Source organism: Aulonocara sp. 'chitande type north' Nkhata Bay, linkage group LG7 (genome assembly GCF_057382095.1).
Source record: "Aulonocara sp. 'chitande type north' Nkhata Bay isolate Kocher_YH1m ecotype deep benthic linkage group LG7, A_spYH_male_GT1.1, whole genome shotgun sequence".
NCBI classification, from domain to species: Eukaryota; Metazoa; Chordata; class Actinopteri; order Cichliformes; family Cichlidae; genus Aulonocara; species Aulonocara sp. 'chitande type north' Nkhata Bay.
Genome location: NC_141350.1, coordinates 25889603 through 25899997, shown reverse-complemented (window position 1 = coordinate 25899997; position 10395 = coordinate 25889603). Strand labels below are relative to the sequence as shown.

General features: G+C 39.3%; 1 protein-coding gene across 1 annotated transcript; it reads left to right on the top strand.

Annotated features, from left to right (window-relative positions):
* The first annotated feature begins 36 nt into the window (after positions 1-36).
* LOC147325233 (hyaluronidase-like) lies at positions 37-6057 on the top strand. The gene is made up of 3 exons (XM_086299648.1): positions 37-3147; positions 3629-3718; positions 4465-6057. Exons 1-3 carry the CDS (start codon positions 2233-2235, stop codon positions 4792-4794), a joined length of 1335 nt encoding a protein of 444 aa, XP_086155774.1. The 5' UTR covers positions 37-2232; the 3' UTR covers positions 4795-6057.
* The last annotated feature ends 4338 nt before the right edge of the window (positions 6058-10395 follow it).

Here is a 10395-nt window from a genome sequence, read left to right as displayed (position 1 = left end):
GAAAAAGGAACAGAAGGCTGAACTAATGATAATGATGAGTCACTGGTGTGAGATGACTGCCCTGGCAAGAATATTTTCTGCTCAGAGGCCCTTTTAACTCAAACATCAAGTCCCAGCTAGATCCAATCTTTGGATCCAATCTTTTTTTTTTTTTTTTTTTTTAAGAGACAAACTCTAAAGAACGAAGAAAATGTTTCGGAATATTTAGTAATAAGTAATAATAAGTATGCAAATATGTTTTTATACAGAAAAGTTTTGACTTTAAATAACTTTTTCTGTTAAAATAAGATTAATTTATGTTGTCAAAACTCTGAAGACCTTAAGTAACTAAAATACTATATGCACTACAATCTCCTGATTTACAAATGAAATTGACACAAAGCTAAAGTATGAAAAACATGTTGCCATCATCGTGTCATTTTTGTGATAAATCAGTACAAACCAGAAATATTATACATGAACCAGGCTGTTGTTGTTGTTTTAACTTTTGTTGTTTATTTTTTAACTTTCGTTACCATTCTGTTTTTCATGCACTCTGAGTTTTACTTTCATCTTGCAAATATGCAACTTTTTAAAAACCTTTTTCACTAAATTATCTTAGTGTTGATTGTATTTGTCCAAAACTGTTTCCAAATTCTTTGCATCATTTATTCTAACCTGACACCCTAAAACCACTCACCAGTTAGTATTTTAATTAGATAAGGATCTACCAGAGAGAAGAAACTGTTTCCTCTGACATATGAAACAGCAAAAAAATTACTTGAGAAACACTGAAGTATTATGACAAGCCACTGAAGACAGCAACAGGTAGGAGCTAAAACACTATTATATTCAAAAAATGTTGACTGATTTGAAAAGAATAGTGAGATAACCTTGTAAGATAAAGGATATTATTAAAAAGATTTGATCTTTTTAAAATGTGGACAATTTGTTTACAGATATACTGCGAAATCCTTGAGTCATTTTTAATTTTATATTGATTTACCAGGATGAGCAAAAAGGACATCAAAAACAGAATGTAGTTAACATATGTATTCACATTCACAAGGGCTCTATCTGAACACCAAATATGAAGGAAGGTTTTACAAATATCTTTATTTTATATCATTATTTAGCACTTTTATCATTCCAAATCCACTGTAAATGACTATTTTGCTGCTTACAAATAGTATCATCCACAAACAAAAAGTTAATTTTGTCAGTATAAATGGTTATTGATCAAGAGGAAAAAGAAGAACTGCAAAGGACTCAGTCCAAAAGGCCAAATCTATTTTGTTGTTGTTCCTGGTTAGAGATCAGTAAGTCACACTAAAATTAAATAAATCATATTTTTTAAAATATTTTTTAGAATGTGTATTAATGGCATTTCGAGTCATGACTTGATAACATGTTCAGTTCTCCTACACAATATCATTTTTAAAATGATATGCTGTTTAGAATTAGTCATAAATATGAATATTTTTTAAATATATAATGAAATAAAAGTTTATGGCATGAACATATGAAATTGTTAGGGACTACAATTAGTCTGTTTTCATAAATTTTCCCCTACAGATGATGATTAGGCAAGTGAACTTGAACTCTGAACACGCAGGGAGTGTCCTTACACTACTGTAGGTGAATAGAGCAGATTGTTCAGCCACTGGGTGAACTTCGAGATTTGGTTCATCATTCCAAGCACTTATGTGTACGTTCTAGCACCTAAAATTTTCTAATTTTCCCTGTTTTGCTGATAATGATCATTTACATAAATTGGGGCCACTGCTGACATTTTAAGCTCTGAGCACAGAGCATGCATGTAGCAGAGCTATGTCGTATTTCTCTTTCACACACACATAAAATAATAATGGAGGAAGTATCTTACATTCTAACTGCAGAAACAGCTTTGTGTCCTGTTATATTCATATTATAAAAGTAGTATTTAACATTTGCAGCTTCAAGTGGAGCTCTTTCAGAACTATTTTGTATCCACTGATGATCTAATAGAGCATCTAATAACTGTTTTCTCCATTAATTGTTTGAGATGTAAAAATTATGAAGTCATCTTTCACCGAGAGTCATATTTCAAATAACTTCAAATGTGATCAAAAGTTCCCACTTTTAGCCCATCTTAAGAAGACGGAGTTTGGTTATTTTAAAGAGAAAACAGAGTTTGTCAAAAATAGCTGTGATTTATGTTGATGTTTGCTGACTTTTATCCACTGTCTGCCCTGCTTGTCCAGACCTATTACCATGGCCCCATCCTTCTTCTCCTCTGTTGGCTTCTGTGTAATTGGATCTATCACCTTAGCCCTTGCCCTACCTCCAACTGAGCCACCGCTCATCAATAACCATTCCTTTGTGGCTATATGGAACGCGCCAGTCGAGCACTGTAAACGTCTTCACATCCCGTTGGACACTGCAGCCTTCCAGTCAGTGACGACACCCGCAGCTGTGCCAGGCCAGTTTCTCACCATCTTCTATGAGGACCGCCTTGGTCATTACCCTAGAGCTGATTCTGTCAAGCATAAGCTCTACAGCGGTGGGGTCCCCCAAAATGGCAACCTGACAGAGCACCTGGCCAGAGCCCAAAAACAAATAAATCACTACATCTCCCAGGATTCTTCTCCTGGGCTGGCTGTCATTGACTGGGAATCCTGGCGCCCCCTGTGGGACCAGAACTGGGGTTCAAAACGCATTTATCAGAAATTGTCCATCAGTCGTACCCTGCAGATGCTCCCGTTTTTATCATTAGAGCAAATTCTTAAACTGGCAAAGAAACAGTTCCAGCGGGCTGGACGTCACTTCATGGAAAAAACCATTAGCCTTGGTACTGGTGAGCGTCCAAACCGCCGATGGGGCTTCTACCTGTTTCCTGATTGCTACAACTATGGATGGAACAAGCTTGGATACACGGGAGAGTGCTCCCACAAGACCCACAAGCAGAACAACCAGATGCTTTGGTTGTGGGAACGCAGCACAGCTCTCTTCCCATCAGTCTACCTTCACCAGAATCTGAGGAACTCTCCCCGGGCTGCGCTCTTTGTTCGTAACCGTGTTCTTGAGGCTCTGAGGGTGGCAGCATTGCCTAAACGTCCTTACGTTATGCCAGTCTATGTCTATTGCAGGCCACTGTACCGGGATCAGACCAAAAAGTTTCAGACCAGGGTGAGTGTTTGTGTTAAAATCACATTTATGCACATCATTCACTTCATCTTTATGATTACAATAAACAGCCCATCACATGAGGGTTTTGTCATTTGAACCTAAATAGTTATTAAATTTCTCACGTAAGAGCAAAAAGCATTCACAAGAACACAACAGAAAAACAACTCAACAAATGAAGATTTATGTTTTAAAAACTTTTGAAAATGACATAAAAACATCAATTAATACTGCTCTGAAAGGAGAATGAAGGCCTCAATTTAGAACTCTAATGTGATAAAGGTTTGGAGTTCATTCACTTTGAACAGTTTGTAGTACCTTATATCAACTCTACCAAGGTTTATCTATAGGTTTTCTATACTGGATTCTAAAAGATGTGAATGAGAGAGAAGCTGGGGGGTGTTTTGGGGGCCTCGAGGATAGGGCATTAAATTACTTTGAGCCTTTTTATTTAAAAAAAAAAGTTTCGTTCCTGCTCTTTCAGAGAGATCTAATCAGCACGATCGGAGAGTCTGCAGCACTTGGAGCTTCTGGGGTCATAATATGGGGAGGTGCCAGAGACTACAACAACAAGGTAATTCACAGCTTACTGATATTTACTGGATGTTTTGATCAGATCTCCTATCATTAAGGGATATTCTAACTCAACACAATATTGACACGTCAGCATTAAAAATCTACCAGCTGAGCAATGTGATTCCTTCTCAACATTGCAAATCCAGTGTTTGTTTGTTTCATGAGAAGAGAAAAGACTTCAAGTATCACACGAGCCACCCGAAGTTTCTGCATTTGTCTTTAGCCATAAAAACTCTATATTAGTAACTCTTCACAGGTCTGAAAACAGGAACACAACTGGCCAGCCTTGCATCAACAAATAATTAACATGCCTTTGTTTCCTCTCTTAAGAGGAACTAACAGTTGTGACTGTTTATCTGTGTTTACCAGACATGTGAAAGAGGTATTGCAGCTTCATTTGCTGCAGCCGCTTTTTGATTTGGTATATCTTTTTCTTGTCATTTGATGTTCACACAATCACAATATCTTATTGTCTTACAACCAATTTAAAGTGGCACAACTGAATGCAAATTCTAATTAAGAATAAAACAGACCATTTAGATGGTCTTACTGCCACTATCCGTGTTCTCAGTCCAGTTGACGTTCCTCCTTTGGACACAAACATCCATTAAGCAATATGTTTTATTTGGACTTTAATTACCCCAATAAAATATTTTAGCTGACATTCATCTTGAAGTTCTAAGATTTTTTTTGTACATACTTTTTGAACACCTGAACCTCTCATATAAACTCCTGTCTTTGCAGGCGTCCTGTGATGCTCTGTCCAAGTACCTGAGATCCACATTGAACCCTTACATTGCTAATGTGACTGCAGCCGCCAAGCTCTGCAGCGAAGTCTTGTGTCAGGGGAAGGGCCGCTGTGTCCGGAAGAGCAACAACTCTCGCCACTACCTGCACCTAAACCCCACCCATTTCCACATCATACGAGCTGATAGGAAGTATGTGGCTATTGGCCTCCCTTCTGCTGCTGACCTCAGTGCCTGGGCTGAAAACTTTACCTGTCAGTGCTACGCAGGGCGGAACTGTTCTCCCAAACTAGTACACCCAACCACCATGAAACTCATTTGGATTTAATGTGTGAGGAAAGTAGAATTCGTTCATGTGATTATCTATCATTCATCTATTTTCCAAAAACAGAAAGGAATGTAAGTAAATGATTCCCTCAAAACATAGTGCTATTAATACTAATAACAACAACATCAACAACAATAATAATAATTGTTAAGACAAGCTATACTTTAAACTTCAGTTTTAACTATTTAAAAGTAAATGGGCCTTAATTAAACTAAACTCAGCTCAACTAAACTGAATTTTGAAAAATATACCTTAATCTAAAGTTGAGTAGATGAAGCGTCTGTCTGTTACATTACAAAGACTCTATTTGGAAAGACATTTTTTAAACATTACCTGTGTTGTAAACATCTGAGCAGGACTGTCAGTCATATTTTTTTTTATGAATTTAAATAGGCCAGTCATATAGGTTTGAACTTTGAATCTGGCCCAGATTCATCCATCAGTGTATAATTGGGGTCTGTAGTTAAAATTGCTTTGAGTGATCAGTTAGAATAGAAAAAGTGCCCCTTCTGATGCTTTGTTTGAACTTCAGCAGGTCATCTTGACCATGCTACACACCTAAATTCAGTTGCTGGCCTAATTGGCTGATGACACATTAACAGTATGGGGTGGTTTAACAGATGTACCTAATGAAGTGGCCGCTGAGTGTATGAATCAACAAATAATAATAAATAATACAAAAAAAATGGAGACGTTTCCTTAATAAATGACATGAGCAGAGCAACAACAATACAAATACATGCAAATATTCATGTCCTCAGAACAGTGACATCATTCTTCTATAGCATCTTATTCATGTGCTTGTAAATCAGAATGATTTGATGAATGAAATAAACACGAGTGTCACAAAGAGAATGAGTGTGTTTTGTGTTTGATAGATCTTTTTAAGTATATGGCTACTTTACCAGGTTTATTAACGGGATTAAAAGTAAATTTTTCTAAGCCACATTATGAAAAAAACAACTAATGGTGACAACCTACAAAAATGATTTGCAACACATAAATTTGCACCTTAATCCTAACTTTCCCATGACTGACCAAATATGTTATTTTTTCCATACTCCTTAAAAAAATGTTTAAAGTTCTCCAGGCTTTCTGAAGGTCTTTAAAGATTTTCCTTGGACACTGACTCCTTATTCAGTGATTTTCAGTCTAGTCCTTGTGCCTGGACATTTTTAAAGGAAGCAATTGTGGTGTACAAAATACAAGAAAAAGAAAAAACAAAACAAAATATAAGAAATAAAGAAATATGAGAAATATAACTTAGCTAAGAACTCCTTTTAAAATGTATATGTAGCCACATTATATGTTGTAAAAACATTTTATTTTAATTTATTCCCATTTTAATGTATGAAAAATGTACAACAGAAGGACAGGATCTAAAAGTCATGTCCTTAAGAAAAAAGGAAAATCCAGCAAGGGCCTAATACAGAATTTGGGAGATGTTTCTGGCTCTTCAGCTGATCCATTCATAGTTAAAGCTTCATCAGAAATGGTCACAGTTCATGGGTGGTTATCAGGAGGCCATTCTTAACAAAGGGAAATGGGAATAAAAGGCAGAAGAATGCCAAATTAGACAACAACCAAATTTGTAATGTTTGCTAAACATTATTGTCAATAAGTAAGTAGGAGGTCAAAAGAGAGGTTAAACAGTGATTGTCTACAGCCATCTGTAAAACACACAGGAGGCTCTGTTGTGCTTTGAGGCTGCATTTCAGCTAGTGATGTTGGATTAATGATGTTGGACTTTACTTAATCCAGAAAAGTAAAGTCAGATTTTGGAAAGACTGTGATTTGAAACAGCTGCCACAGTCCCTGCGCCTGCCCGGTCAGCCCCGCGGCTACAAATATTTTGGTTTGGCTTTTGCTTTCTCGCGCGCGGTACTATCGCCCTGCCTGGGCGGAGCTCATGTTGGGCTCTCGCCTTCACCTACACACCTGCAGTTAATAACCCACCTGTGATTCATCACTTTGTTTGCTGGCCTCTTCATAAGGCAGGAGCGCTGAGCTACTCGTCGCTGGAATATTGAGTAACTCATGTTAGTAAAAGCTCGGCTCTGCAAACTTCTGGTTCTCCTAGTGCTAGCTTTGTAAATAGATTTCCTGGACCTGTCCCGAATCATGAACCTTGGATCCCCTGAGTGTGAGGAAGGAATTCCCCGCGAGCAGCGAGAGGAGCTGAGTGAGTGTGGCGATCCCGTTTCCACTAACCCAGTGGATCCCTGGAAACCCCCACCTTCCCCCCACCTGTATCTAGAGCACCTGGTGTTGCTTAATAAAGAACTGTGTAACTGTATTCCTCAGTCTACGCCTGAGTCCGTCCCGCCTGACAAAAGTTTCCTTTTACAGCATGGCAATGATCCCAAACATGTAATGCAGTAAAAGCATACACAGATAGAAGAATACACAACAGAACACTATCGGCCTCCCAAGAACCTGAAACTCAACATTATAAAAATAAACATTACATTGTTTCAAAAATTTAAGATTTTTTCCACAACTAAAGAACTAGGGCTGGGAATCGATAAGAGTTTAGCCATTCTGATTCCATTATCGATTCAATTCTCTTATCAGTTCTCACTGTTGTAATCATGATTGCTAAACAGAATTACAATATTACTATTTTGCAGACTGACTGCCTGCTATGTGGTCAAATGCTTTTGGATGTTGGAGGTTTTTCCCCTCTTTGTTGAGATCACTTTTGGGGTCATTTTTTTGGTTCTCAAAAGAGTAACGTATTACACATACTATACAGAATATTTTTATTACAGTAATGCAGTACATTACATCACTGTTTCTATGTAAAATGAACTTAAATATGTTGTCTCACAATTATAATTTAAGAATATAAACCTATCAGTTACAGTCCCACACACCAGCACAAATCCCTATCCTAATGAGGACATACATATTATCTTCCTCTCATTAGCTAAGTATGGTCACAAAGCAGAGGAAAACCAGTCTTTGTAACACAGTGCTTATATTGTAGAAACCTGAACAGGTAGAAACAGAGGATCATCATTTTTTTTAGCTGTTGAAGTTCAGGGTCTGGCTGCTGGGGTGAGATCAGCATTTGCTCAGATTTAACTTTACTCTGGATTCTTTGCTAGCTTAATGTTAGCATGCTGTCTGTGTGCTGCTTTCTGTCCTGGATCCAGTTTGCACTATGGCATCGTGCTCTCTGAACTACTGGGCACTGGTTCTTGATTCCCATCCGTGTATAGTTCCACAAAGGTTAGACTATTTGTACTGTAGACTTATTGGGTTTCAAATCTTAACCAAACAAGAGATTTCCTTAAAATCAGACTTGGACTTAGAGTTTTGTATTGTCATTGTGCAGTTTCTTGCACAATGAAATTGGGTAGGTGGACCACAAAGGTGCAAAGGTAAGAAGAGAAAACAATACACAACAAGGGGAAAACAAATAAATAAACAAAATAAAATAAAAAGCATACAAGTATACATATATGTGAGTGAAACTACATGGAGTATGCGTAAGAAACATTGAAACAGAAACATTATGGGTCTGTATAAAATGACTAGTGTTAATCAAAGTTAGTAATTTGTAGAAACAGTTTACAGAATTTAATTACTTGGCACAATTTAAAATATACCCTTTCTTTTGTTATGTAAAAACAACATTTAAAATCTGTTGTTGTCTGTGAAGGTTCTCAGTCATCCAGGTCATCGTAGTCAAAGGAGCTTGCAAAGAAAAGCGTCTGGACTTCTTTAAGTTGCTTGAAGACGTTTCACCTTTCATCCGAGAAGCTTCTTCAGTTCTAAGGTCAAATGGTGGAGAGTCCCAGATATAAACCTAGTGGGAGTAACCCCCCACAGAGGGACAAAAGGACCCCCTGATGATCCTCTAATCGCCTGAGCCAAGGTGTGAAACTGGGTGTGGGTCCCAATCAGCCAGAGTTTCGGGTGTGTTCATTGTGAAACCTGGCCCCACCTTATCATGCGAATTCCTGAGGTCAGATGGCCCAGGATGTGAGTGGGCGTTAAGGCGTCTGGGAAGGGATCTCAAAACTGGATTATAGATGGCAGAGAGTTGGTGTCGTAAACCCCCGCCTCTGTTCAAAGATGGTCGCTCACAGTGGACATAGATGGCTTCTTTCACTCCTCTTTCAAACCATCTGTCCTCTCTGTCCAAAATGTGAACATTGGCATCCTCGAAAGAGTGTCCTTTGTCCTTAAGATGCAGATGGACTGCTGAGTCTTGTCCTGTGGAGGTGGCTCTTCTGTGTTGTGCCATGCGCTTGTGAAGTGGCTGTTTGGTCTCTCCAATGTAGAGGTCTGAGCATTCCTCGCTGCACTGTACAGCATACACCACATTGTTAAGTTTGTGTTTTGGCGTTTTGTCTTTCTATTGTAGCCAACCTTTACACGGAAGAAGTGGAAAGGAAGGCTCTTGGCTCTTTCAAAGGAAGAGTACCCAGCCACTGGTACAGATATGTGGACGACACCTGGGTCAAAATCAAAACACAAGAAGTGGAATCCTTCACTGCGCAAATTAACGCTGTGGATAAAAACATCAAGTTCACCAGGGAAGACACAAAGGACAACTGTTTGCCTTTCCTGGACTGCGCCGTGCACATTGAAGAGAACGGCAAACTCAACATCGAAGTTTACCAGAAGCCCACACACACGGACCAGTACCTCCACTTTGACTCCCATCACCCTCTGGAACACAAACTTGGAGTAATTAGGACCCTACACCACCGGGCAGAACATGTTCCCTCTAAGCCTGAAGGAAAAAAGAAGGAACACACACATGTAAAGTAAGCACTCAAAACGTGCGGCTATCCTAAATGGGCGTTCTTAAAGTCAGCAAAGAGGCACAGAAAAGAAGACCAGACACCAGCGAGGGAGGATAAGAAGGACAGACGCAACAACATTGTCATCCCCTATGTAGCCGGCGTATCAGAGAAACTCAGGAGAGTTTTCTCCAAGCATGACATCCCGGTGCATTTCAGACCCAGCAACACGCTCAGACAGAAACTGGTTCACCCGAAAGACAAAACGCCATAACACAAACTTAACAATGTGGTGTATGCTGTACAGTGCAGCGAGGAATGCTCAGACCTCTACATTGGAGAGACCAAACAGCCACTTCACAAGCGCATGGCACAACACAGAAGAGCCACCTCCACAGGACAAGACTCAGCAGTCCATCTGCATCTTAATGATAAAGGACACTCTTTCGAGGATGCCAATGTTCACATTTTGGACAGAGAGGACAGATGGTTTGAAAGAGGAGTGAAAGAAGCCATCTATGTCCACTGTGAGCGACCATCTTTGAACAGAGGCGGGGGTTTACGACACCAACTCTCTACCATCTATAATCCAGTTTTGAGATCCCTTCCCAGACGCCTTAACGCCCACTCACATCCTGGGCCATCTGACCTCAGGAATTCGCATGATAAGGTGGGGCCTGGTTTCACAATGAACACACCCGAAACTCTGGCTGATTGGGACCCACACCCAGTTTCACACCTTGGCTCAGGCGATTAGAGGATCATCAGGGGGTCCTTTTGTCCCTCTGTGGGGGGTTACTCCCACTAGGTTTATATCTGGGACTCTCCACCATTTGACCTTAGA